Source organism: Trichophyton rubrum, assembly GCF_000151425.1.
Source record: "Trichophyton rubrum CBS 118892 genomic scaffold supercont2.1, whole genome shotgun sequence".
In the NCBI taxonomy this organism is placed as follows: Eukaryota; Fungi; Ascomycota; class Eurotiomycetes; order Onygenales; family Arthrodermataceae; genus Trichophyton; species Trichophyton rubrum.
In genome coordinates this window covers 510263-538058 of record NW_003456428.1, presented here as the reverse complement: position 1 = coordinate 538058, position 27796 = coordinate 510263, and the positions used below count along the sequence as shown (strand labels likewise).

At 47.4% G+C, this 27796-nt stretch overlaps 11 protein-coding genes across 12 annotated transcripts; 5 read left to right on the top strand and 6 right to left on the bottom strand.

Moving 5' to 3' along the window:
• Positions 1 to 414: 414 nt before the first annotated feature.
• TERG_11528 (uncharacterized protein) lies at positions 415 to 711 on the bottom strand (the record flags this gene model as incomplete). Its single annotated transcript, XM_047750632.1, has 1 exon — positions 415 to 711. The coding sequence occupies one exon, from the start codon at positions 709 to 711 to the stop codon at positions 415 to 417; it is 297 nt and encodes a 98-aa protein (XP_047605025.1).
• A 36-nt stretch (positions 712 to 747) lies between these two features.
• On the bottom strand, positions 748 to 1098 carry TERG_11527 (uncharacterized protein; the record flags this gene model as incomplete). Its single annotated transcript, XM_047750631.1, has 1 exon — positions 748 to 1098. The coding sequence occupies one exon, from the start codon at positions 1096 to 1098 to the stop codon at positions 748 to 750; it is 351 nt and encodes a 116-aa protein (XP_047605024.1).
• A 363-nt stretch (positions 1099 to 1461) lies between these two features.
• TERG_11526 (uncharacterized protein) lies at positions 1462 to 2013 on the bottom strand (the record flags this gene model as incomplete). Its single annotated transcript, XM_003238169.2, has 3 exons — positions 1462 to 1660; positions 1735 to 1809; positions 1895 to 2013. 3 exons carry the CDS (start codon positions 2011 to 2013, stop codon positions 1462 to 1464), a joined length of 393 nt encoding a protein of 130 aa, XP_003238217.2.
• A 3961-nt stretch (positions 2014 to 5974) lies between these two features.
• TERG_00208 (uncharacterized protein) lies at positions 5975 to 6844 on the bottom strand. Of its 2 annotated transcripts, none has more exons than XM_003238168.2 (4): positions 6692 to 6844; positions 6614 to 6631; positions 6446 to 6554; positions 5975 to 6368 (listed from the first exon to the last, which is right to left on the bottom strand). In XM_003238168.2, the coding sequence occupies exons 1-4, from the start codon at positions 6710 to 6712 to the stop codon at positions 6289 to 6291; spliced, it is 228 nt and encodes a 75-aa protein (XP_003238216.1). In that variant the 5' UTR covers positions 6713 to 6844; the 3' UTR covers positions 5975 to 6288. The 2 variants fall into 2 exon arrangements, with proteins under 2 accessions (XP_003238216.1, XP_047605023.1); XM_047749051.1 differs by having other exon boundaries at positions 5975 to 6362.
• A 227-nt stretch (positions 6845 to 7071) lies between these two features.
• TERG_00207 (STE/STE11/BCK1 protein kinase) lies at positions 7072 to 12621 on the top strand (the record flags this gene model as incomplete). The annotated part of the gene is made up of 2 exons (XM_003238167.2): positions 7072 to 12435; positions 12501 to 12621. Exons 1-2 carry the CDS (start codon positions 7733 to 7735, stop codon positions 12619 to 12621), a joined length of 4824 nt encoding a protein of 1607 aa, XP_003238215.1. The 5' UTR covers positions 7072 to 7732.
• A 567-nt stretch (positions 12622 to 13188) lies between these two features.
• Positions 13189 to 14947, top strand: TERG_00206 (uncharacterized protein; the record flags this gene model as incomplete). Its single annotated transcript, XM_003238166.1, has 6 exons — positions 13189 to 13302; positions 13424 to 13573; positions 13638 to 13776; positions 13834 to 14049; positions 14109 to 14695; positions 14753 to 14947. The coding sequence occupies 6 exons, from the start codon at positions 13189 to 13191 to the stop codon at positions 14945 to 14947; spliced, it is 1401 nt and encodes a 466-aa protein (XP_003238214.1).
• A 46-nt stretch (positions 14948 to 14993) lies between these two features.
• TERG_00205 (uncharacterized protein) lies at positions 14994 to 16175 on the bottom strand (the record flags this gene model as incomplete). Its single annotated transcript, XM_003238165.1, has 1 exon — positions 14994 to 16175. One exon carries the CDS (start codon positions 16173 to 16175, stop codon positions 14994 to 14996), a length of 1182 nt encoding a protein of 393 aa, XP_003238213.1.
• Positions 16176 to 18065: 1890 nt separating this feature from the next.
• On the top strand, positions 18066 to 19317 carry TERG_00204 (mannitol-1-phosphate 5-dehydrogenase; the record flags this gene model as incomplete). Its single annotated transcript, XM_003238164.1, has 2 exons — positions 18066 to 19231; positions 19293 to 19317. The coding sequence occupies 2 exons, from the start codon at positions 18066 to 18068 to the stop codon at positions 19315 to 19317; spliced, it is 1191 nt and encodes a 396-aa protein (XP_003238212.1).
• A 787-nt stretch (positions 19318 to 20104) lies between these two features.
• Positions 20105 to 20695, bottom strand: TERG_11525 (uncharacterized protein; the record flags this gene model as incomplete). Its single annotated transcript, XM_047750630.1, has 1 exon — positions 20105 to 20695. The coding sequence occupies one exon, from the start codon at positions 20693 to 20695 to the stop codon at positions 20105 to 20107; it is 591 nt and encodes a 196-aa protein (XP_047605022.1).
• A 575-nt stretch (positions 20696 to 21270) lies between these two features.
• On the top strand, positions 21271 to 22776 carry TERG_00202 (uncharacterized protein; the record flags this gene model as incomplete). Its single annotated transcript, XM_003238162.1, has 1 exon — positions 21271 to 22776. One exon carries the CDS (start codon positions 21271 to 21273, stop codon positions 22774 to 22776), a length of 1506 nt encoding a protein of 501 aa, XP_003238210.1.
• An 814-nt stretch (positions 22777 to 23590) lies between these two features.
• Positions 23591 to 26151, top strand: TERG_00201 (uncharacterized protein; the record flags this gene model as incomplete). The annotated part of the gene is made up of 4 exons (XM_047747561.1): positions 23591 to 23742; positions 23817 to 24156; positions 24226 to 25248; positions 25315 to 26151. 4 exons carry the CDS (start codon positions 23591 to 23593, stop codon positions 26149 to 26151), a joined length of 2352 nt encoding a protein of 783 aa, XP_047603518.1.
• Positions 26152 to 27796: the final 1645 nt, after the last annotated feature.

Sequence of the window (27796 nt, the reverse complement as noted above, 5' to 3'; positions counted from 1 at the left end):
AACTGGGAGCAAAAAAGTTTTTTTCCCCTTTTCTTGGGTGTTTTCAGAGATACAATAGTTAACTAACTAACCTGAAACGTTCCCACTCATTACCTCGTTATCATAATTATCTCCATACATAAGCTTTTCCCGCCAAAGATATGTTGTTTTCAAATAATTATTGGAGTTCATTATCAATAATAGAATGAAAAGGAGGTTGAAGCTACTATCTTCGATGGGAGAAAACAAGGGGTTTCGGAACTGTTGCTTGTCGTTATTATCCGCTTCCCGTCAACCAATGTAACATTGGAAAAGGGAACATAACTCCGTACCCAGTCGATACTTAGTACCATGTGCATCTACCATCCCTACAGTGCTGGAATGGCAGGCACTGGAGTTAAAAGAAAAAGTTAGCCATGAGGTCTGATGGCGAGCTTAGAGTTCATTCACAACATACCTTCCTGCAGTCCTTGCCACATGTTCCTGGAAGGCAGACACATTGACCGTACACACACTTCTTGGGATGCTCGCACTTCTTACAGTCATATCCACATGTATCTTTTGGACAGACGCATTGGCCATTCTTGCATTCTTTGCCTGGGAGGCACCTCTTGCAGTCTGGTCCACAAGTACCCCTAGGGCAAACACATTGGCCGTAAATACACAGCTTAGGGTGCTGGCATTTTTTGCAGTCGAATCCGCAGGTGTCCCTAGGGCAAACGCACTGTCCATTTCTGCATTCTTTTCCGGGGGGGCATTTCTTGCAATCTAGTCCACATGTATCTCTAGGACAGACACACTGTCCGTTTTTGCATTCCTTTCCAGGGAGGCATCTCTTACAGTCCGGCCCACAGGTGTCCTTTGGGCAGACACACTGACCATAGAAACAATACTTAGGATGTTCGCATTTCCTGCAATCGTTTCCGCAAGTGTCCTTGGGGCACACACACTGGCCATTCTGGCACTGCTTAGGAGCTTTGCACTGTAGTTCACATAGTCAGTATCAGGTTTGGTCGGTTGATAGATTGCAGAACGTACCTCTTTGCAGTCTGCTCCGCAAGTATCTTTGGGGCACACACACTGGCCATACAGGCACTGCTTGGGTGCCTTGCACTGCATCCCAATAAAATTAGAGATTCGTTTTGGATAAAACAAATGCCATTTCGATACGTACCTCTTTGCAATCACTTCCACATGTACCAAGTGGACAGGAGCATTGACCGTTTTTACACTGCATCGGAGGCTTGCATTCCTTGCAGTTATCTCCACAGGTGTCCTTGGGGCAGACACATTGGCCGTCCTTGCATTGCTTGGGAGATTTGCACTGTATTCCGGATTATTAGCATCTAACTTGGGTCGTTATAGAAGAAATGATACGTACCTCCTTACAGTCGCTTCCACAGGTATCTTTGGGGCAGACACACTGACCATCCTTGCACTGCATAGGAGCTTTGCATTGCTTGCATTCATTGCCACATGTTCCTAATGCGCAAGTACACTGTCCATTGATGCATTGCTTAGGGGCTTTGCATTCTTTACAGTCATTACCACAGGTGTCCTTGGGACAAACACATTGGCCATCCTTGCACTGCTTGGGTGCCTTGCACTCTTTACAGTCATTTCCACAAGTACCAGATGGGCAAGTGCATTGGCCATAAATGCATTGCTTAGGAGCTTTGCACTACAACGTTGAAATTTTGTTAGTTATACATATATGCTGGAAGGTATATAAATGTAGGGTGCAATATCACACACCTCCTTGCAATCGTTTCCGCATGTGTTAGGCGGGCAGATGCATTGGTGGTTTTTGCAGAACATTGGAGATTTGCACTGTTGGTCAAGTGAATTAGCCCCGGACCACTCGATATAACAGAAAACATGATAGGGAAGGGAAGCCTATGGATGAAAAACATACTGGTCCACAACAACACTCAAATCCATTGTGAGCAGCCTCTGAGACACAAGCTCCGACGTTCTTGTATCCGCATTTAGCAAAGTTGTCCTTGCACCAGCTGGCACACTCGCTATTGTCATGGCCGGGGATGGCCAAAGACAGCGCGGCTATAAGGTTCAATTAGCCCTTGCAGGGTAGTATTTATAGCAGGGACTGAAATATGGGGCAACCTACTCAGGAGAGAGAGCAAAAAGAAGTAAAGGATCTTCGCCATCTTGAATCGTTTCCTGAGGTAAGTATCTCAATTGCTTAGATTCAGATTTGCATAAAACAAAGGGAGAATTTGAGAGAAATCCATCCCTTTTATCTTCTCCAGGGCAGGTCATAGAGTCCATTTTGGGATATTAAACTTTCTTGCTCCTCATCATAAAAAGTTGAATGGTATCAACACCTTTCAACGCCGGCTGCTCTGGAATCGGTCAAAAATGTCAAATATTAGCGAGAATTAGAATTCAACCTTGCACCCCAGATATTAGCGAGGAGAGCAATCCAATCCTGCCTGTTCTAGAGCAGTGATGCTACCGTCAGCCTTGCCCAGGAAAAAAAAGAAGATATTGAAGAAAGACGTGGTTGCGAAAATTGACTGTAGAGAACTTTTCCAGCAGGCCGATTAGAATTGGAGCCAGGAAACAACGCCTCTTGTCTTGGCAAAAGCTTTTGTGGAGAAAGCAAAGTGGTTTGGCCTAGTTAACGACTAGCTCAAGCTTGGAGTTAAAGCCGGCTTAATTGAGACTATATTTCCGGCATCCTGGGCTGCTCCGGGGATTTTGCGTTTGGAGGCTGCAGGTCCAGACTGATGGGCGGCATTCTAGCCTGCTCCGGCTGCGTTCAAGCTTACAGCAACGCTTGATGCTCTTCAGTCTGGCTGGACTCGCGAAGCGGCTGGTTCCTCTCGCTTAAGGGACTCTCTGCTGGTGGTGTGTTGTTCGACCCGAAGATGGCTTGCTTGACTGCCCTCAGACAACTTGATTTGCCAGATTCTGAGTTAGTTGGCTAATCCTAAGTCAGTCGATATCCCAATTGCAGAGGATCTATGAATAGTACGTACCAACCCAGGAATTCCTATCCAGTGAGCGTGTTGACGGCGGTTGGCTGCTCCTCTTTCGTTTCCTGGTTCCGCAGGGACACCAGCTTCAACTAGTCGAGTCAGCCGGGATCTGGGGACAGGGACATCACAATAATGGAACTTCCGCTACCAGAGAGGAGTGTGCAAGGGTGCAGCCAAGTATCGGACCTTGCTGCGGTTTCAGAATGGTAGTCGGCGGTCACCAAGACGTACTCGGTACAACCCACAATGCTTGTGCTACCTGAAGCAGAGTTCAAATTCTTTCTTGCCAAGTACCTTCTATATGGTAACGAAAGAGAATGAAGCGGTATCCTAGCTCTAGATGCTTGTCATCGGCAAACCCTGGCGTTGATCTCGCTGGCTGAACCTGTAGCTAGGACAGAACAGACCCCGACGTCCGCAAGTGCTCAAATGAATACCAGAATACAGCTCCAGAAGCATCCATACAGGCCGAATCCACCTCAAATGCCACCGAATTGATGCGGGATGCAGGCTCCGTCTGCTTATTATTATTTTTCTACTTGGCCGCTGATGCTGTTCTTTTTTCCATTGATGTCGTGGGATTTTGATGTCTTCCGCCCTTCTTGGCGGGTCCATGCCCGCTCCTCCTCGCTAATATCGAACCGCCATCGGACAGATCTTGGGTAGCCATGCCTCAGGAGCTGAGCCAGAGGTACGCCGGGCGGAGAGAAAGAAACGCTTCATCAATGATGAGTCTATCTAGATCACGAGATACCCTTGACCGTTTTTTTACACCATTCGCCCCTTGTGTGACCAGACCCCCTCCTCGGGTTGAAGATTTACTGGTCAACATGGTATCCAAGGCTTATGAGACGCATAGAATACATGACATTGAAGCTTTCGGTACCTCTGCCAATCACTAGAAATGTCACTTCGCTTTGCCTCTGGGATATACTTCCTCCTCATTGCAGCTGTTCAATTCAGTTGAACAGCAAACTCTGGGCAACTCGATGCATCCGTCTACCACTCTTACTCCTGCGGCTGGCCTTTGGCTCAACGCTGCTAATATCCATGCCTTTTCTCTTCTCTTCCCTTGTTCTTTCTCGTTTCTTTTCCTTCATTCGCATTTCCCCTCCTTCTCGTGTTCGATTCGATCACGTACCTTTCCAGTGGCTTCTTCGGCTCTTGGCTTGAGAGCAGAATCACTGCTCAGCAATTGAAACATAGAGGTGGAGGCGCTGCCATTCAAATTATACTCTTACTCTCGGGTTTCAGGCATGTCTTGGTCCTTCCATCGTTGAGAAGAGCCTTGACTTGTTCTTGGTCCTGTATGTCTCACAGAAACTGCATTCTACGAGTCTAGCAATTTGTGGAGAGGTCGGCTAAATAATGCCCTGTTTCGGTTATGCCGTTTGTTGTCTTCATGCACTGCCGGATCATTCAGAAAAGAGGTTCACGTCCATTTTCAGCTGCTCGGGTGGCTAACTCTCATTATATCTCTTATCCGATCCATCATTTCCTGTGACGCCCTCTCTTCATTCTGGGGAACGAAAAAGTTTATCATCTAACTGCCATAAAGGCGGCTTGGATGTTTTTGGCCTATCTACAGTATTTTTACGCTCCTGTCATTGTATTTTGCCAGTATCAGAGCTTTCTACCTTAAATTTCTCACTTTGATATTGTTTCCTGCTTATTGAACATCTAGAAGTGGATTCCAGATGGACAAATTCGATAGAGTACTGGATACCTCTAACCTACCTGACCTACAATGAGCCTACATACTTGCCGTCATTGATCCATAACATACCGTATAAGGCGTCATTCCTAAACCGCAATTCTTGAAGTTTATGCCAAACAATCCATGGGAATCTCCTTGGCTTTATGTGGAGTTTCAAATAAGACATCAGAAAGCCACAAAATCGTTTCTCTGCTGAACAATCAAGCCCGTGAACAACGACTAGTTTAGTAACATCAGCGCCGCCATCATGGCATTATGTTTCGAAGTCGGTAGCCTTCTGGGAACCGCCCACATGCCTTGGTATCGTATAATTCCTACTTCCAAATATACATACATTAAAAGGCCGATATAACATCGACCTGATAGGCAACACTCACAATAATGTATAATGGTAGGCCTCGGGCTCTATTGTGTTAGAATAGGCGAATAAAAGCTGCTAAATGGTAGTAGGGTGTTAGAGTCCAATGAGATAACATATATCTGTCATTCATGATGATATGCTGCCAGGCAACATGACATTTGAATGTGGCCTGGAGCTCCTAGATCTAGACTATCTCGACCTCTTGGTTCGCTCGAAGTTGACTGAGCACTTCGGAGTCAATGTGCCTTTGTCTCATAGGGGCGTGGGCCATTGATCTGCAGGATCCTGTTATCTCCCGCTGTTGGCAAGAACCACAACGGCGAAGTGGCCATTCTTTTTAAGACTGTTCCTTTATCTGGAATTATACCTCTGAGAAGCAATTAACAGAATAGCAAGATAATCGACTGATTATACTGAAAATGTCCTCAATTCATTTGTTTTTGCTGGCTATTGTAGGGTTGATGCGAAAATACGTTGGGGGAAGGACAAATTGGGTCTATGGGATATCAATTATCAGGTTGCTTACTCCTCACGGCCAACCCTGACACCTAGGATCAGGCAATTAACAGTACTCTTCTTGCCATTAAATCGTGTCGCTCTCTCCTGTCTACCAAAATTTAATGTTCTATTGGAAATTGGCCGTAGATCGAATCCCCTTTTCAGTACACGAATGGATATAAGCTCTACATTAAGATTCAAACAGGAAGTTGTAAGTTTTCTGCCATTTTGTTGGCTTATGATGACATTGTGTATGTAGAATTGTCGGTGATATTCCCTAGATAAAAAAAGAGGAACAGGCCATACAAGTTGCATTTAATACATAGATAAAGTAAAGGTGACTAGCTAATTATTAGCCGCGTTTTGCATTAAATATTTCCAATACAGGTAGAAACAGAGTAGTTGCGGGGTATCTCACATCACATTGTTTGAAGTCTTTGTTTGGTATTAAATCACTATTCATAAATAATTCTAAGAGCAACTTGTAGAAATAGGGTATAATTTCACATATATTTGTCACATCATATATATTTACCAAGTTGCGCTAAGGGAGTCGGACTGAAGGCAACAGCGAACGGGTCATACGTCGAATGAGGTGGGGATTGGCCTGACTTATATCCCGTTACTCATAAAAGACGACGTCTTCAAGAAACGGGAGGGAGAAAAATATAGGAAAACTCGAAACATCAGACAGAATTTGAGATCGCATATCTGTGGGGGTATAGATGCATTTATGACCTAGGTGGTTTTCTCCCTAGCTGGTTTCGAAGTTCCTCTCGAAAATACTCAAAATACTTTCCGAGTCCTGGCCCTTTAGAAGGTAACCCCATGTCAGCTTGGCTAAGAGGGAATTGTGGGAAATGTATAGTGAAGGTAAAGGCCAAATACCGTCTATATTTGTTCCCCCCATATCTTCTGGTGCTTTGCCATATCTTAACTCTTGGACTGACTTGTGAATGCGCTGGACGGCTCGATGGAAAGTTGGGCTTGCCAGAAGCTGCAAGATGTCAGCAGAAACAGTCTTTAAGTAGGGGGAGCCGTTTATATAATTATTACCCTGGCAGTAAGCCACACCTGGATAGATCAAGTCAGTTAGAATGAAACATTCAACCTTGTCTGGATGTCCGTATGTACCTCAAGGAATCTCAGCCACATCCTGGCGGCTTGCCTTCTTATGTATGCGCGCGTTTACTGGATCCTGTCCAGAGAGAAGCGATGGTAAACGCAGCATCTCATGTCTTCCTCGCCCGTCCGCCTTTCCCTTGCTCTTGTTACTTCTTCGTTTCCTTCTCGCCGCAAGAAATCAAAAAATCAGGAAGTTGTTGCTTATATAACAAAAATATTAACTAATTTTGATCATGTGAGTATCCACTTTTTTTCTTTTCTTTTTTTTTTTTCTTGGGTGCGCGCTCGGGCCCAACTTTACTTTTTCCACCTTCGACTTCGCAGGAAGAAAAAGGGAAATAAAAAAAGACAAAGCAAAAAAGGCGTCTTTGCTTGCCGTTTAGCGCGTGACGGCGGTCTAATTCTCTTTCTGTTTCTCCCGCTTTGCGCCTGGAACCTGTTGTTTTGCTTAGTGTTCCCTTTCTCTCGTTTCACCTTGATTGTCTGCTAGCTGAATTAGGACCAATAGGACCGCTCGAGGCCTTCCTGCGTGGGATTCATCAGCTGTGCAAATTAGCGCCCTTGGTCCTTAGTTACATGCTCCAGGGTAGCTGTTCTCCCTCGCATCTCCTTATGTTCGACGGTTAACCAGACATTAAGACCTGTGCCTTAGATTGCACTTTCGACATCCTACCATTTAGTCTTATTACCTTTTACCTCTGACCGACAGTTCGCACTGCCGCCAACCAAACTATCGAGACGCCAGAGTGAGCCAATCACTTCTTCGCTGCACCCCCTCCTTTATCCATCCTCCTTTCTGCCGTGGCTAGACAGGCAGTCGAAAATTGTCATTCACAACCCTATATAGTTGGCAGAGGGTGCTGATAAGGTACCAAGGATGTTGGGCTGACGGAATGTCAACATAATATCGTTGGCAGGTCCTCGATTCTAGAACCTGGGCGCTTCTTCGGGTTTAAGGGCGCAAAAAGGATAGTGACGAGGGTGGAAGGAGGTGCTAAGAAAAGCACAATCTAACCGCCTGGCAGTTGAAAGCTGATAGAAAGATTCATAATGGACGGACAACGTCAACAGTATATTCCTGGAGCTCCCATGGGAACCCTTCCTCAGGGTCATATTCCCTTTCCTCCTCCTCCGCCTCGAACTCAACCCTCCCATGGCATCACTCTACCGCCGCCGCCAGGACCTCCACCAACCTCATCATATGCGCTCCAGGGGATGCAGCAGAACTGGCCGAGACAAGGGATGAACCAACAATATCCGCCCCCGCCCCCGATAATGCCAGTAAACCACGCCCAAAACCAGCATTTAGCAGCGTATCAACAACAACGAAAGCAAGGATCCCTTTCTATACAGCCCACCATGAGCGCTGATGACCCGCCTCTTACGTCTGCCACTTACATCCCAGGAAGAGGGACATTTGGTCCGGGTGTAGGAATTCCGCCTCTTGTTACGCACGAGTCTCATTTTCAGTTCGGCGGCCGGGATCCTTACCCTTATCAACAGCATCAAGATTTCGGAACCTTCAGACAACAATATTACAAACAACAACAGCCAAATGAAGGGATAGCTCAGCATCACCTGGCTCAAAGACCATATCAACTATCGATACCCCAATCCGCCCAACTAGACTCGATCAATACTGGACAATTGACCATGACAACATATAACTCCAATTCCCAGGCAAAATTACCTCTCTCTGATACGCAACAACATACCAACCAAATGTCGAACAATGCTAATGCACCGCAATCCAATGGAACCACACCTCATGGGGATGCAGAAAAATGGCCGTTGGATCGGGTGTTACTCTGGCTAGCTAACAATGGCTTTTCGCAAGACTGGCAGGAGACATTCAAAGCATTAGATCTAAAAGGGTCTACATTTCTCGAGCTGGGCTCGAGGGGCAACCTTGGCAAAATGCATCAAGTTGTATACCCTCAACTAGCAAAGGAGTGTGTCAAAAGTGGGACCGGATGGGATCATACCCGCGAGCGGGAAGAAGGGAAACGTATGTGTAAGCTCATTCGGCGGATTTCTAGTACCCTTGGGTCTGACACCGGCGGACATGGGCGGTATTACGAAAATGCGGCTTCACACAGTGCATCCACAGATGGCGGGATAGAAAACTCGCCCAATTTAAACCGGGAACCTATGTCAGCTGTATCGAACAATGTTGCCTCCGAAAACAGCCCTGGTCCCCAGTTTGCTGAAGTTGACACATCGAATATTGCACAAAGACAGTATTCAAGTCAACATATGACTGTTCCGAACGCTGACACCGCGACAAATGATGGTAGTGGACATGATGGTACCCTTCGTCGAAAGCAGAGTCCATCAATTTCAAGTGACACCGGTTTCCCACCTCCGACATACTCCGAAAGTAAATCGCACGCTAATAGCCCTGCCGCTCAATTTGCATCTCTTTCTTCTCCCAGTCATCACAATAAACGCAATAGTTCTGACTCAACTATGAGCCGTGGCTTATCTTCTCAGGGTGGGACTGCTCCCAACGGTCCGAATTCCTCTATTCGGACCAGCATCGGTGCTGCACTCGGAGACTGGCGTACTGGACACAACTCCTCTCCGCAAGAACAGCAGAAACAAGTGAATGAGACTCCCCATACTCAGGGCAAAAGTCTGTTCCATATATTTAGGAAAAAGAACAACCATGAGAGTCATCATCAATTCTCCGACGAGATGTTTGATTCCCCAACAAGCCCGGGGGTAGACGTCCGCAATACTCCCCCTTTTGCCACTTCTTGTCAGGTACCATCGACTGTACCAAATTACGACAAACCTCGAGGGCAATCGTGGGGTATACCACCACCTTCACCGGCCAAGAAATTTGTATTTGGAACAGTTGACGGATGGAACTTCCGCTTGATTGACGTTTCCGATGTTGATGCTGCTGATTCACTCCGGGCACTCATCTGCAATAGTGTCGGTATCAAAGATCCCGGAAGCGCTTTGATTTACCTCACTGAGCCCGGTCAGATCATGCACGAAGAACCCCTCAGTGACACTATGCTTGTTGTCAATCGTCGTGCCAGATCCGACCACCTAGGTAGTTTGAAGTTCTTCATCCAGAGCATTGCCATGCCACCATCAGCGGGTTTAGGGGTCACTTTTGAACGATCAGTGAACGGTTACAGAGTCCCATTGGATATGGCTGAAGATGACAGTGCAACTCGAGTTTCTACAGCACGACGGGTCACTCCAGCGGAGAGATCCCAGAATGGCTTATCCACCACAAGTGTCTTTCCAACTCCTAACGGAGGCCAGGCCTCTCACCCGAACTTTTTGTCTGACCAAGAAAAGGAGGTCCTCATACAACGTGCGCACGAACAGCATCTCCGCGATGCCGAACGTAAACAGAAGGCTTATCTTGAATCCCGGAAGGATAAGATACAACGAACAGAAATTACTACTGGAAATACTGCTGTTAGTATCAAGGGCGACCGTGTTATCGATTTCAACGCTCCCCGAACTTCTCCATATGAGGATAAAAGACAAGAGACTCTGATTCCGTTGCGCAAGCCACCACTAGCCCCATCTGAGTCGAATACCCTCACTAAAGTCAACTCCCTTAGCAAGAAACCTGAGGATCTCCGGATGAGGAATTCAAAGGAGTTCCAGCCAGATTTCCACAGGCAAGCTTCCTCAGATGCAAAATCCAGTTCTCCAGGGATTGGCTTTGGTCTAGGGGCTGCTTTGGCGAGTGTTGGAAAGATGTCAGGAGTAATTGGCACACCTATGGGATCATCTACCGTTCCCAGCCATACTGCTGACAGTGCAGTGAGGACAGAATCTCGCCTCTCTGAGTCTGGTGCCATATCACCAGGTACAGCTAAATTTTCCGAGAAAGATGGACTCTCAAATGTGCCGGTTCGTAGTGAAAATGTCGAAAGAGATAATGATAACGTTGTTCGAAACCCTGTCAGCGAATGGACTAGCCAACCAGATGAGCGTCCTGCTGCATCATCAGATTCTACGCTGCCATCAAAACCAACACTACAAACCCGAAAGTCTTATGGTCCTGATTTCGATTTCCAGGAATCTACCGTTCCGTTTGCCAAATCTCCCTTACCACAAGAGGATTCGGATGAAGACTCTGATTCTGGCCTTTTCGCCAAACCTATAGCACGACCGGCCCCTCCCCAGGCTAAGAGGAAACCGGTTGCAAGCAGCTCTAAAATCGAGGAACTGAAACCGACTTTGAAGGTTAATACAGAGCCTAGGTCTTTCAAGGGTCGTTCTGTGGCATTCAAATCACCAACCACGGCAGGAGCCTCTGGGGGGAATTTCCCAGCAAGTTCCATGTTCGATGGAACTGAAAATCAGAATTCCGCTGATGCTGACACAAGCAACCCATCTACGGATGATCGCGATTACGACAGACGACGTGAATCATTCGTCAGGGACGATATTTGGGCAAGCAGACCACCTGTGGAAGGGATGATTGATCATCTAGACGACTTTTTTCCGGGTGTTGACCTAGATGAACCTTACCTGGATGGGAATGCCCACTCTCCGCCTTTATCACCTTCCGGGCCATCCTCTCGGGATGAAGCAGAACCGGATGCAACAGATATCAGTGCCGCTACAACACAAGTTACTGGTACGACGACGGGATATCCAACCATGACGGATGTTCCAGATGTGCTGGGGTCAGCAGAATCAACACTCAAAGCAAAGAGAATACCAAGTACCGTGGCGCACCGGAACTTGTCACGCTCAGGAGGATTGAACAGAATGAAATCTATTCGTGAAGTAGCAAAGGGAGCCCATCAAGTGAACCGACACCAGAGTATACAAAACAAGGGTGCAGCTGCTTCTGGGATCCTTCGAAGGAAGAGTACCAAAATGTTTGGTGCAAAAATAATGCAAATTAGCCCAAAGCCAGGGACACGATTAAGTGATTTGGACCCAATACCACAACAAGCCTCTGCAATAATACAACAAGGGAAATTTCCGCAGCGTCAACCTACTTTCCGTATCATCAGGGGTCAACTGATTGGAAAAGGAACATATGGAAGAGTTTATCTGGGTATCAACGCCAATACTGGTGAAATTTTAGCCGTGAAACAGGTAGAGGTGAATCAAAAAGCTGCCAATTATGACAAAGACCGCGTTAAAGAGCTGGTTGCTGCCATGGATCAAGAGATTGACACCATGCAGCATTTGGAACATCCTAATATCGTTCAATACCTCGGATGCGAGCGAGGGGACCTTTCGATATCGATTTACCTTGAATATATTCCCGGAGGTAGTATTGGAAGTTGTCTTCGAAAACATGGGAAGTTTGAAGAGAGTGTTGTGAAATCCTTGAACCGCCAAGTGCTAAGTGGTCTTGCTTATCTGCATGACCAGGGAATTCTTCATCGAGATCTAAAAGCTGATAACATCTTGCTTGATCTCGACGGTGCATGCAAAATATCTGATTTTGGTATCTCGAAGAAGAGTGATAACATATACGGTAATGATGTTACCAATTCCATGCAGGGTTCCGTTTTCTGGATGGCTCCGGAAGTAGTTCAATCCCAAGGCCAAGGGTATAGCGCCAAAGTTGACATCTGGTCACTTGGCTGTGTGGTCCTGGAGATGTTCGCGGGTCGACGTCCATGGAGCAAAGAAGAAGCTATCGGAGCAATTTTCAAGCTGGGGAGCTTAAACCAAGCACCTCCTATTCCCGAGGACGTTGCACTTGCAATTGAGCCCGCTGCTCTTGCATTCATGTATGACTGTTTCACGATGTGAGTTACTCTCTTGTTATCAACCGCAAAAGAACATTGTCCCTCGTCATACTGACACCTTTTAGCGATACTTTTGACCGTCCAACTGCCGAAACTTTGTTGTCACAGCACCCATTCTGCACGGTTGATCCAAACTTTAATTTCCTTGACACCGAGTTACACGCCAAGATCCGACATGTCCTTTAAGGCTTTCAATACTTTATTCATCTTGCCTCGCGATCGGCTATTTTCTCAAAAATTTATAGTCTTACTGGTATAGGCTCCCATTTTCTCAGTCTACAAATTAAGGGTCTGTTCCGCGATCTTATACCCAAATTTCGTTTCATTTAATTGCTTTTAATTCCATCTGTGACTCTTCATTTGGCAGTTCATTTGAATGTTTATTCTGAAGGTGCCTTTAGAATTTCTCTTATGATTGCTATATATATCTGTTATAAAGCCAGCTGGTATGAGCGTGCGACGCATAGGCGTTTCCAAAAATTTTTCTCTGCCTCTTTAAATGAGATCGTCGCGTTAGTACCTACTCTCTCCACACACATGATTTCTGTAAATATTGCGAATTTCAAATGCACCACGTTCGAGGAATGGCATCTGCTCGCCATAATCGCAATAATAAGGTTCAAATGCCCCAAGATAATTCGCACCTGACTTGAGCCTCATTTGTTTAGTCAGCAGTCGAGATAGGGAAATTCTTAAGCAGACGACGCGGTTTCAACGACAGACAAGTTGGTCAAATACTAACCTCGTCGAAATATGGCTTCATTATCTTTCACATTATTGCCCGAGGCACTTATGCAGCTTCGTGATGTTTTGATTTGTCTATCTAAATTCAATGAAACTGTCTCGATTGAAGCAGAGCCTGACTGCGTAAGCCTCTACCGTGTTACTACCCTTCCCCAATAGCAGTAAATCCCTTAAGGAAGTTGAGATCTACGTTTGTTATTCAGGTGAAGAGGTTATTGACTTATATCCGGATCATGCTCTCTAGCTACGTCTGTCGACATTGAACGTTACCAAATCTGGTTACGCATCATATAGATTAGACGCACCGTCCTTCTTTTCACAACACTCATATAGTACGCCATTGAATAAGGACAAAAATGGAAAGGATAAGATTTCATGTCAAATATATATCAAAGTATAGCTTCCCTATTAGTTATAGATATTAAAACACCCAGGCTGACGAGGATTTTTTTTTTAAGGCACTATTATCTGTGTTCAAGGGACGCGCTGGCGATTTCAAGGACAAAGATACTGCAATTGAAAGGTGTGAAGCCCAGTTTTTCGACAGCCCAGAGGAAACAGAATGTCGTTTTGTGGTACAGATGATTTGCAAGCATGGTGAGTGGGCCAATAAACTTTACCTGGAATATTCCGGCATTGACATACTTTTATTAGGTGTTTTGAGGACCTACAAACTCACCTATGAGCCAGCTGATGTTCAGCATGCACTTTTCAGTAGATCAGATTCCCAAAATCAGTGGAGTGTGGATTCCAGATTCTTGCGTGAAATACTTGAACATTTTGGTCGTGGTGCAGAGCATCTAGATGTATATTGTGAAGATGGCCGGGCAGTGTTCACGAGCTATACAGAGAAGGTTATAGCTGGGACAGGTATGCTGGTGTTAACATCCATATCTTCGTATATTTTCCTTCCAGCTAACGGTGTATAGAAATATTGAAACAGCCAGTCCATACGTCCGTGGCAATCGAGACACGAGACTTTGCCCATTTTAGCGTTGAAGAAGGACTGCATGTTGCTATTAACTTAAGAGATTTTAGGGCTGTTATTCTTCATGCAGATACACTCAAGGTTCCCATCACCGCTCGGTATACACGGCCGTGTCGGCCTCTACAATTTTCCTATTATATACCTGGGATGACTTGTGAAATCACGCTGATGACGCGTGGGGAAGGTGATTATGAGACGGAGTCAGTTCCATCGCAGAATAATGGGGTGCGGGAGGTTCCAGCACGACCTGCGCAACAAGTTTTAGTGAATGCTGGGGGAGACGGAGTTGCCATGGGACAGCAGCAGCCGGCGCAGGTACAGGCGCAGGTACAACCGGAACCACAAATATCGATACTGCCACCAGCCTCTCAGGGGCAAGGTACGAAGCAGATCACATCCCTTGCACCTGTCGCGCCGATAGACCATGAGAGCTTGTTTGTTGCAGCAGATGATGATCGCCAGTGGGATGAGCCTCACTACGAGGAAGAGAGGGAGGATATGCTTCGATGGGACTCAAACCTAGACCAGGTAAAGACCTTTTTCATGCCCATAGATTACTCGACACTGATGAAATCGTTGGTATAGGAGGCCTTGCGGCAGAATATCGGAGGCACTATCCAAGACACTGTATCCAAGATGGAAGCGAGTTCCGGGCAAGACAATATTGACGCTAACCGCATGGAAGACAACGCAATGGGAATTCCACCAACTCAGCGGATATCTCAGGTAAGACCAGATAATATTCTTTTGTTTATTTTTTCCCATTACGGTACTTACTGAAATAGATACGTGGTCTATTTGATTGACCTGCTTTTCGGGGATCATACTATCTAATATTAGGTTCAGGTTCAGATAACAAAACCCAGCTTGTAGCGCACCCAGCTCCAACAGCCTCAATGCTGCAGTTATCTATCGGTAGTTGGACTTCATTCCAGTGTCCGGCAACGTTACCTTGCTCATCAGTCTCCGGGCCACAATTGCCGTGCTCACCCCATCCAAATGCAATCAGAGTCCTATGATCGATTGCGCCAACAACGTGCTCGCTTCCAACGGCAAGGTAATCTAGAGAGGGCATCGTGGCAGTCGGCAACTGGCCTCTATCATTGCGACCCCAAGCCAGTACCGTGCCATCACGAAGATGTACATAGACTCCATGCCAACTAGCGTTTAGTGACTTGTATGGAGCTACCATAGAAGGAGCAGCAGATGATAGGGCCCATTTATCTGGTCCAAGTATGTAAAGCGACTCTGATGAAGCGCCAGAGTAAGATAAAAATGCCGAAGAGGTGGTTGTCAGTACGGTAAACTCCCTACCACAGCTGATCTCTCGAACATGGCCAGGCAGATTACCACCCACCACTATCTTTTGTGGCGACCAGACGACCTTCTGACTAACCTTGTCGGCTCCCAGCTGACCCTTTCTCGCTGCTCCCCAGCCGTATATTGTGCCATCGTCTAATAGAGCTACGGTGTGGGCCATACCGCTGGCAATGGAGACGACATATCTACCAGCTGGTGGAAAATTCGGTATCTTCGTTGGCAATGTCCTCTCTGTGACGTCTGGCCCTAGACCAAGTTCACCCTTTGACCCGTGTCCGGCGACAAATATTGAGTCTTTGTTGACATCTACAAAAAAGGAAGCGGACCATGTTGCCGAGATATTGGAGAAGACGGAAGTTTCGCAACGGGCAAGAGCAACATCGGCAAGCGGCTCGGCGATAATGACACGCTGAAACCTGAGGAGACTCTGGGTTGAAGCGTGCGTGGCACACTCGCCATGCAGGTTGGAACCAGCAGCATACACTCTGCCACTGGCCAGTCGAATCAAGGTGTGGTTCCCGCCAGCGATGAGCTGCATGAGACTGGGACTGAGGCTATCTCCATCTCCCGAGGCAGGCAAAGGGCGCTCGTCCCCCACGAAAAGACACCTCGCTGGCGTATTAACATCTTCCATGTGCCCGATCGCCAGCTGGCCTGCACCGTTCGAGCCAAAAGCGTAGAGGTGCATTATTGCGAGCCCACCACGTTCCTCAGCTGGCAGCGTTTCGTTCGAGGTTGAAGAGAGAAAGGGAGCAGAGTGACCACGGGCAGAAGCCCGGGGAGTGCAACAGCCCAGGGACAGGCCCGGGAAACTGCTGCTGCTGCTGTCTTTGCCTAACAACAACCCCTTCAGCCTTTCCCCCTGGGCGGCCCAACCAACCTACAAGTAAGCTAGGAAGCAACAGAAGGAGGGGGGGAAAGTCAATAAATCCCTCACGCAAAGCTCAGCCAGAAAAATATTATTGAAGGAAACGAAGCCTTGAAAGCAAAGATACTTTTCTTCCGATACTTACAATATATCAGCAGGTCGGTTATTATTGGCCTACGAACGGAAGCTTGCGCTTAACCACAGATGACTAAGCGAGATAATGCAAGATGCCAACTCCATTTCGTCGTTATCAGTCAAAATAGAAACACAGGCGTTGGTGCATAGACGATATGAATGTCTATCACATCGGGGAGCAGAGAAGCTTGTTGTCTTGGATCTCTAACTACCATCCCGGAAACTAGAAACGACCCTGCCCCCTTTGGCTGCGGAAGCTGGAACGTTCGCGATGTTACTAGCGGGACGCCACCCGGACAACTCCCGAGCAAGGGGCTTGGGCAGCAAGGGAGAAAAGAGAACCCCCACTGACTTGCCTGGTACAAGGGCAGCCCGCACTGTCAGGATTTCAGGATGACGGGGTGATATCGCGAACTCACCTCCCCCGGAGTAACATCGCCGGCGTCGCAACTGCTAGCCAACCTCCTGTCCACGCCGACGCTAGGCTTCATGAAAAGGATACAGGCCTCGCAACTACCTACCTGGCATTCTTTCTCGCGGGATTGCTGTTCATCCCTCCTTGGCGAAGCTGGGGTGTCCTAGGGGACGGAAGCTAGTGGGAGGAACGAAGCAACTCGATCGGAACAAGCAGGGAGCAGCAGCTGTTCAGAGGTTTGTTTCGAATTTTTAAGGAACACACAGATGGACATGAACGATAATGTGACACTGCTGGCTACCTTATCTTCACCTATCAGATAACAGTGACGGATCTCTGGCAACTATCAGGTGCTACACTGGCAACCTTTTGAGAACATTATTCTTGGGAACAAGAATCTCCATCCCGGAGAAGTCATCTTCTTTTTTCCGGGCTCTGCATTCTGATTCGAGGCGATGACGCAGGCCAAGGGGGTGCAGGCCAAGTGGGGAGCAGAGCATGCAAGCCGAAAGCCAGTCAGATTGCTTCTACAGTTACGACTAGGGAGGGGGGCGTTGCGGGAGATGATTTCATCGGAGGTTGCTCTAGTATTTTTGGGACATAAAGGTCCAGGCAAGTGAGAGGAAGAAGCAAAAAGAATACTTATATAGCTTGCCTCCTCGGGCGCAGGATGGATGTATATGGTTATCTCTGGTGTCTCTGGTACATCGAAACTACTTCCCTGCCAGCCCTGTTTTATGCCATACAAATCTAGCTTTGAATACTATTCAATTGGAAGATAGACATTCGCCTTGAACCAAGTTTCAGATCCTTTACTGCATGCTCGCTCACTTGCCTGCCCCGTGGTTGCACCGGAAGTAAAGGCGTACAAAGTAGAAGTCACAGAGAGCACGGAGAGAGAGACCTGCGTTGCAAACGATACAAATAAAAGGGCCGTCCGCAGAACCTTCAAGCTGGCGTCCTCAACTCCCAACTTCCTTTCCTTTTTCTTTTCTTCTCTCCTCGCCCTCCCCACCACCTCCGTTACGTCGATATTAAAAGCTATCAGCACTGCTCTCTCCTCGGCGATCTCTCTCTTCCACGCGTCTCCTTCGACGAGAGCTTTAGCAAGGCAAAAGACCGCTTCATCAGCTACCCTTTCCGCGTCCGCGTCCAGCAAGATGCAATCCAAGAAGGCGATCCATTTCGGCGGCGGCAACATCGGCCGTGGCTTCGTTGCCGAGTTCCTTCACGAGTCGGACTATGAAGTCGTCTTCATTGACGTGATGGACCAGGTCATCGAGAACCTGCAGAAGTCAGAGTCCTACACTGTCACCGAGATCAGCTCTGCCGGCGAGAATGTCAAGAAGATCACCAACTACCGCGCCATCAACTCAAAATATAACATGGAGGATGTCATCCGTGAAATATCCACTGCAGAAGTTGTCACCTGTGCTGTTGGACCCAATATTCTCAAGTTTATTGCCTCTCCTATTGCAAAGGGTATTGATGCCCGCACTATCGAACGCCCTCTTGCCGTCATTGCTTGCGAAAACGCCATTGGAGCAACGGATTCCCTGGCCTCTTTTATCAAAGAGCATACAGATAAGGACCGTCTTGCCACCCTTTCTGACCGTGCCCGATTTGCCAACTCTGCCATTGACCGAATCGTGCCCACTCAGGACCCCGATGCCGGTCTAAACGTCAAGATTGAGAAGTTTTATGAGTGGGCGGTTGATCAGACTCCATTTGGTGACTGGGGCCACCCAGACATTAAGGCCATTCACTGGGTCGACAACCTTGAGCCATACATTGAACGCAAGCTCTACACTGTTAACACTGGCCACGCCACTGCTGCCTACTATGGGTATAACTCTGGGAAAAAGACTATCTACGACGCTCTTTCTGACCCCCGTATTAAAAAGATGGTTGACGACGCCCTGAGCGAGACTTCTCGGCTCATTATTGACAAGCACGGCATCCCAGAAGAGGAGCAGCGTGCCTATGTCAATGCTATTATTGAACGTATCTCTAACCCATATCTGGAGGATGTCGTGGAGCGTGTTGGTCGTGCGCCTGTCCGCAAGCTGGGCCGCAAGGAACGCTTTATTGGTCCTGCTTCCCAGCTTGCTGAGAGAGGCCAAAAGGTCGATGCTCTGATGGGTGCGGTCGAACAGGCTCTACGTTTCCAGAACGTATCTGGTGACGATGAGAGCACTGAGCTAGCCAAGATCCTTCGTGAAGAGAACTGCGAATCCGCCACCCAGAAACTGACTGGGTTAGAACCTGACCACCCTCTGTACGACCGTGTTGTTGAGAAGGTTAGGAAGGTCCAAAATGAGTCTAGGTACGTCAGGGCATTAGGCAAGATATGACTTGAGAGGGGTATAATTAACGCTGTCCTACAGAGATATGATGCCTTCCGTCTTGTAAATCAGCGCAAGTACCATGGAAAAGGAATGCATATCTGTCCTGTGTAGCTGCACAAGCACCTGCAACAGTCGGAACCCAAATAAACAAACGCCTCTTTGCATCAGCAAACAGTGACAACTGGAAGGACATTCCCTCCTCCAAAGGATCAGCAGAAGCAACAGAATAAAAAGAACGAAAAGAAAAAGAAAAAGAAAAAGAACCAACAGCAAGCACTCTAACCAGTATGATTAACGATGTATCTATTATGCCCCCCCTTTTCCCCTTTCCTTTTCACCTTCTATTTCGGACTCGGGCTGGGCGTCGGCGTACAAGGAACCAGGCCAGCGTTCACAGCATTACAGACATGAACACATTAGCGATTCCAGCTAGCTAGTTACGAGAACAATCTCGACATGCCGCCATGAGCGAGCTGAAGCAATGAAATACAATTTGTAGCTCTTAGTCCTCGTCTTCATCTCATCTTCTCATCTTCTCGTCATGTTTTTTTTTTTTTTCTTTAATTCGGGCGGATGGGGATATCTTCACGCACGTGATCGGACTGTGCAACTACTTTTATCCGACACCTTCATTACATAATCTCGGTGGATAAAAAGATTCGGCGAAAGAGACGGAAAAGAAGCGCTGGAGACCGCAAAGGGGACGAGAAAGGAACAAGGGAAGGCGAGAGAAACGGGGCGAAGGAGCTGAGAGGGCATCGAGAGACGGGCGGATAGAGACAAGGAGCGACCACGTCCATCCATGCTTGGAGAACCAGTGAGGATGCGGGCAGGGATGTTACTTGCATAAGCTACTCCTTTTTATAGGCTGCGGTTCCTAGCAAAAGCCCCAGTGGTCTCTGATAATACCTATTACTTATATACTCCGTAGAGCCCTGGTATATCCGGCCAGACGAAGAATATGGCTTAGAAATAGCCGGGCCAGCATCAACTTCACACCTCCCTTTAGCCCGTGCAAAAGAGAGAGTAGCAGGCCTGGCGCCGCTTCCGTTTGGGAGCGCGGAGAGCGACGCATACAGCAGCCAATTCCCCGCCCTGCAGGATGGCTCGCGTTGTTTCCCTGCAAATGGACTCTTCTCCGCTTGCAGCAAGTCGTGAATGCAACCCGAGGCTTCTTGATCGTTCCAGCCACAGGCTAAGGTTCGCAGGAGGACCCGGATGGCGGTGCAAAGAAAAAGAAAGAAAGAGTGACAACGAGGCGTCGTGGGTCCAGAGCAAACAGGCAGGCATGCAAAGCTGAGCACTACCCACTGAGTACAGAGAAGGCTAATATATCCCTCTTGCAGTGGGAGAAACGATGGTCTTTGTTGCGCTGTGGTTACATTACTGCGGCGTGGGAGAAGCGAGGATAGCGAGCTCCCCTTGGCTTTCTGTAGCCTCATGCAGGGCGGATAGCGGCATCAGGTGCCCCCAGCGGACGGGTTCAACCGTTACTCCCGTATCTCTCACCGTGCCCATCTCTTTTGCATGTTCCTTTTTTGTGCGCCGAACTGCCCATTTTAGGACGATTCACAGCTGAATACCGCCCATCGCTCATATTCAGACGTGTTATTGAGATCGTTTATCGCCAGTTGTCTAGGCGCTTATCGCCCTTATCGATGACCTCATAACGTGGGCCGCTGGGAAGGAAAAGCGAAAAACAGGCTGTCGCTCTAACCGCACGCGACCGCAACAAGGCCAGCGGCCGACGGTGATCCTCGTCTGTATAGCATCGTCTTCCTGTACTCTCCATATATGTATCTCTGTATATGTGTGCATTTCCGCTTCGTTCATTCGTGCTGATATTATCTATCTTCCCAGCGTTGCGGCTTAGGCTTTTTGAGGCATCACATTCGTTTTTCGGCCTCCACACAGATTGTTGATAGATATTCCATACTAGCATATATATCCCGTCCAGGAAGCCCTAGGTGTCTGCCCACATCTAATATTCCAAACTTGAGAAGGCGGAGGAGGGAGCATGGCTACTCTGCCACTACCGCCTCATCGCTCCCTTCTCCATGGGGTCGAGCAGCTGCCGCCATATACCCCGCGCAGAACACCTATGAACGACCTTGAAACAGCATCTATACATTCCGATGCGCCGTCGTATGTTTCTGCTGCACCGTCCTACCACTCATATCTACCAGCATCCCACCGACGGGCGAGCGATGTTCTCACTGGCACCCCTTCACCAGCTGAAAGTCAGCCGCAGCATCAACCTCGTCAAGACTCGCAGCAGAGACAGGAGCGACAGACGGCTCGAACTCAGCCTGCACACAATAATAACTCAAACCGACATGGCCTCCCTCCGACACCGATGTACGCCCGTGGTTTCGAGAATCGCATCGGCCCAATATCCCCCTTCAGCAATTCATCCAATTTCACCGCCCGCTCTATACGCAACACTGCTTCTAGCCTTCGGTCAATATACAACTCGTCAGAGTGGGTGCCGGTAACAAGCGGTCTGCAGTCGCGCCATTATAGAAATGTTGCAAACAGGCGTGTGACAAGTTCGTCCAGCGAAATCAATGCCATATCGAGATTTATATTCCCAGGTCTTTTCCAGACAACAACCGATCTCTCAACGTCCAGTATCTCAGAGACGGAGAACCGGCCTTCTTCGTCAAGAAATACAACGGTGCTATCTTCCCTTGGACAGGCACATAACTCCTCCACCGTCACGCTCGTTCGTTCTCCGACAGAAGAACCACCCACCGTATCGACTGCAAATGAGATAGCCTCGCCCATGCATTCTGGCATACATCTTCCATTATCTCCCCATGAGGATCCTGATCTGGTTGGCGAAGAAGCTGCAGCTCGCTTCCGATCTCAGCGGCTTTACATGGCATCGCAGCAAGAAGAACTGAATCGAGTCCGCTATCCAACGCCACCTCGAACCCCTGCACAACAGCAAGAACCGCCTAGCCAACCAGGGTTGGTATATCAGTATAGTTCGCTAGTATCGCCTGCGTCTACTTCAATTGAATTCACCCCTTCACCAGAACAGCAGCGGAGAGCTCGTATGACGGGCTCTCCTGTTTCGTCAGATAATTTGTTACTTCGGCCAAGGCCTAGTAGGGACCGCATTGAAGCGACTAGGTCTCAGAGCCCAGAAGCACAGCAACTGAATATCCATCCCCTCACACCAACACCAACACAGGCACCTGCTACTGCACGCAATACAACAGCTACACTCAGTGCAGAAGCAGGGCCCAGCACAAGCACAACTGCAAGGTATAACCGCAGATCTGTTGTCGACCATGATAATGTCTTGCGTGCTCAGGAGGCACAGAACTGGGACTTCATGTTAGCCCAGATGGCAGATGGAGAAGGCCGCGAGCGTAGCTGGAAGAAGAGGTATAAGGGGCAAGTTGAGAAGCAAATTCACATTGCGAGACATTTGAAGTTAGGACCTCTTCTCATGGTTGGATGGAGGAGGCGGCTAGAGGAAAGGAAGAAGGCAAAGGCAAGGGCATTTAGTTAATGGATATCTATTAATAGATATCTCTCCACAATTTTCATTTTTGGTTTGGATGACTGTTGTCTTCGATTTTTCGGTTGAATATGGTTCTAGTTTCACTCAATTGGTTAATTGCGGGCTTGGTTGAATGGTCATCGCTTATATATGTGTAGGTGGGATATCAGATAGCATTAAGCATAAGTTGAGTTCACATCCTGCTCACTATCTAAGAGCATGGTCATTTCTTGTAGCTGTCCGGAGTATGGTTTCTGATATGGAGAGAGGCTCCAAGAGATCCAGGGATATGCTGCTTCTATATTGATTAGAGCGACTTATTATCTCCATTCGGATAGTTTCTGTCAGTTACCCATCGGCTCCTCGAGAGCCATAATATTCCAGTATACCTGCCTAAATAATTTCTAAACGTCCGCCCTATAGCCACGACTGTTTCGTGCTGAATTCAAGTTCACAGGTCCTTTGAGTAGATGCAGGTGGATATATGATGGGCAAAAAGGGCATTGGCAATTAAGCAAACTCGTGAGCTGTATAGCCCTAGGTGTCTGCTAGGCTTCTGGGGCGCCTGAGCAGATGATGGCTGGCCATGAAATCTTCCGTTTTGTCGAGGTTGAAGCTGGACGTTCGAAGTAGGTCAAAAGGAGCTTTCTTCCACGTGACCCGAGCCTCCAAAAGCTTTAAATTAACTCAGCGAAACATCCGCGACGGACAGATAACGAGCTGTGAATCCAACAACACCTTTGATGTTCCCAGGAATACATATATTAGCCCTCTGCACTCGGAGCAGTCATCGGCTAATTCCACCATGCGCATTGTCTAGAAGATGCACGGGTCTACAAACGGCGAGGGGACGGAGCAGCCAGCTCTGCTCGCAGTAGAGGATGCTTTAAGTGGGATGAAGAATGACCTTGAGTTCACGCAATGGTATGGCAGCGTGAAGGACGAATTGCTAGAAGCGAGCTACGAAAAATACCAGTGCGTTTTGATAATCTGCTTTTTTATAACCTCGTGTTATTTATATACGTTGACTAACAGGTTGGACTATCTAGATCTTGTCTCGATGACTTAGAATTAACGACCTGCCACCTTGACTCTCTACTCCAAGACACATCACACACTTTAGACGTCCTCTCCACTCTATCACAATCATTTGAAGCAGTGGAGGATCGCACGTCCGCTTTTCGGAAACAATGCGAAGGCCTCCTCTCCGCTCGGAACAAAAGCGCAAAATTAGCAGATGAGATTCAGGAGAACCTGACATCCTATGACTACCTGGATCCAATATCAAGAAGACTCAATGCACCAGGAGCTGGCAACTCAGTTCGTTCAAAAGATTTTTCAGATATGCTGAGGCGTCTAGATGAGTGTCTAGACTACATGCATGCGCATGTAAGTTAGGGATACTTTCCACCATCTCACCACCGTGTTTTGACGACTAATATATGCATTCACTCGTAGCCAGAACAAAAAGAGGCAGAAATATATAGAGCTCGGTATCGCTTACTCCTCACTCGTGCACTTACGTTAATCCGCGGCCAGTTTGTCTCCACTGTGCGGGACATCTCATCAGGAGTTACAAAGCGGATTGCCGATCGCCAGCTTAATGATACAACCATGTCAGCTCTATTATATGCTAAATTCCGTGTTGGTGCCTCTGAAATGAAAGACATGGGGCTCGAAATTCAGAAGAGAGCAGTTCCTCCCCTAGACCCTGAACAAGGCGCCGAAGCAGAATACCAAAGTCTCCTCAACGAGCTCCATGTAAACTTTGCAACTTCCCGCGCAAGGCTGGTGGTACCTCTTGTGAGAAAGAGACTGAATGATATCGCAAATGCACCAAGCACGTCAAAAGATTTAGTTGCGTTTGCAAGGACGAGCATTAGCTACGTACGCGGTATATGTCTCGATGAATTCGATTTGTGGGGAGAATGGTTTCATGGCCAGTATGGTCTTTATGATTTTCTTGAAGCCATTTGTGAGCCGCTTTATGACCATCTGCGACCTCGAATCATTCATGACAATAAACTTGTTAGACTCTGTCAGCTCTGCATACTACTCCAAACTCGGTATTTAAACGAACCAGACGAAGATGGAGAGTGCGTGGTGGATCCAAATCAGCTAGATTTTGCGATCTTGATCCAACCTGCACTTCAGGATGCGCAAACTCGGCTTGTATTTCTTGCACAGGCAATCTTGCGAGATGAAATCGAGAGATTTAAACCACGGCCAGAGGATCTTGATTACCCTGCTAAGAATAAGCAAATATCGTTAAGTGCGGAAAATAATACCACGCCAGTAGTTTCAGGAAGAAAGTCTTCATTAATTGATTCGAAGATGCCAATGGTTATGGATGAAGATACGGACTCCCCAGCAGAGAAAGAATCCCAATGGGACTTTACTTCTCAGGCAATGTTTGAAGGATGGTATCCGACTCTGAAGAAGGCAATCTGGTTGTTAAGTCGTATATATCGACTGGTTAACGCAAGTATTCCCTGTATTTATAAGTATACACTGCCCCTCGTTTTACTAACAGGATTGTCAATATAGTCGAAAGTGTTTGATGACTTAGCCCATCAAATTGTCCATCAGACAACTCTCTCAATTCAACAGGCTGGCACGGAGATATCGTCGAAAAAGTCAAAACCGGACGGCCTCCTATTCTTGATCAGGCACTTGCTGGTACTAAAACAGCAAATTGTTGCATTTGATATAGAGTTTGTGTCCCCTGACGTATCCTTTGACTTCTCTGGGGTAACCAGTACTTTCTGGGAACTACAAGAACGCGGAGGACTCTTCAATACCCGGACGTGGATTCAACTTGTTGGAGGCGGCCTTCTACCTCAGGTAGTTGAGAACATGTTGGACGCCAAGGTTGAGCTCGATGGTACACTTCGAACAGTAATCAATGACTTCACCAATACTTTCGCAACCAAAATGGCATCCAGCTTGCCTCCAGTATCAGGCAAAACAATAACCCCGACATTATCTCAACAAATTCAAAAAGGTGCATTAAATATGCGCCGTTCCATTGAGGAGGAAGTACCTATTCTACGGCGGTTACTAGACGATTATATTGATGACAAAAGAACAAAAGAAACGCTCGTTAGTGCTGTTCAAGATACAGTCACTCAGCTCTATGAAGATTATTTGGAGGCATATGCTGCAGCAGAGGCTGGCAAAGACAAGCCTGGTAGAAAAACCTCTAGAAAACCAGTTGCGACCGGAGAACTCTGGGATATTGAAAGATTCGGAGATTGGACTGACTCTATCTTCAGGCCGAAGATTGAAGTCTATGAAAGTGACAATGATGAAAGTCAAAATGATGACCCCGATGAGAATGGAGAGTATGGTATAGACAGCGACGAGGAAGATAAAAGTAGCTAGGCTATCTTGCAAGATTGCTCAAGAGGAAATAAACGCTTCTGACTATGGCTGCCCTTATTTCCAGCGTAAGTTTGTTATTGATGCACTCTGTCTGAGTTCCCTTTTAAACTATATAATTGCACATGGGAGCAAGATGCAACAGACCTTATGAATGTGAAGATATCAAAGTAATCTATTATTTCTAACGTAAAATGCCTATACAGTTTCGTATAGTAATATATCCATACTTCGGCGCCAGAACCTCTTTACCCCCATCGAAGTGCGCCGTACGCCAAGTATAATTAAATAATGCAAAATTTCCAAGACGTCCAAATTAATGATATATCAGTGATTTCGCCTTGAGTAGCATCATAGGCCGTCGGGTAAGTGTTATATTCATGACCATCAACAGCAGTATCCCATTGACATAACACTATCACCATGCAATCATTCCCACTACCATCCGTCATACTAGGCATATGACCTGCCTAATGCTGATAGGAACCTCAACCCCTGCAGATTAAGTAAGCAGTTGTTCTGCAGTTTCACATGACTAGAAAGAATTGGCCTGCTTACAAACAGTACGAACACCGAAGCGTCTTCTTGAGTGAACGTTGGACCACTGACGGGAATAGGCAGGTTCATATTCATAGTGCGGGCGGTTGCCTAGTCGTGCAAAGCGAGGTCGTTGATGAGAGCCCAGGCGGCAGCTTCCGAAGTGTACCTCTGGCCAAGGCCGGGGGTGTATTATTCCACAAGGTCTCTCTTCACGTCTCTCAACGGTGAAGCTTTGCGTCTCCATCTTCGTTGTGATCCAAATTTGGCACATCGAAGTGAGCAGCGTGCTGCGAGAGCTATTTGACAAGACAGGTGACGAAAAGCGGGACACCGGTGAAACCACTGTACGTACTACCCAATAGTCCCTCCTCAAGTTCCATATAACCTTGGTTAATATATTCGTAAAGGGTAGAATAAACTTAGGGTATTTAGCTGGTTGGGGTGCCACCAGTATTTTTCAACAGTCTCTCGGCTGATAAAGATTAGATAACTGCATTGATAATATCGAAGATTACGAAAAAGACCAGATCACAGAGGGGAATGCAACGATAGTTATAGGCACCCGCAGCAATCGTATATTTGTTGCATGAAATCACACAGCAAGGTTATGTTGTTAGGCAGACGCCGCAGTCACCAAGGCACCATTCCCTGCCATTCCAGGTGAATAGTTTTTTGGAATTCCTTCCTGGTTTACTGGAGCTCAGCATCCCGCCATGGTGGTAGTCTGCAAGCCTCCCGTGAGACGACAAGGGACGAGGAATTTGTTAATGCGCAATATGCCATGAGAGACAAGGCCTGAACGTGGAACACAGCCACATATTTTCCTACCAAAGCATCAATGACGTCGGTCTGGGTATATTTTTCCAATAACGCATCCTCTGGCTATGGAGGACCAGGGAAATGTAGGATAGGCCCATCGTCTACCTATGTACGGAGTAGGTTAGCTAGACATAAGCGCCAACAACTAGCCACACCTACGGCTCACGAAGGAGCCGAGCAGTTAACTCAGCCACCGGCCCCCACCAATTGCATGAAAAAAGTTCCCTCCCCTGTCGAAAATGGTTGGTCCAGAATAAGCAAAGGTCAAGGGGACGGGTTTCAGTTGCAT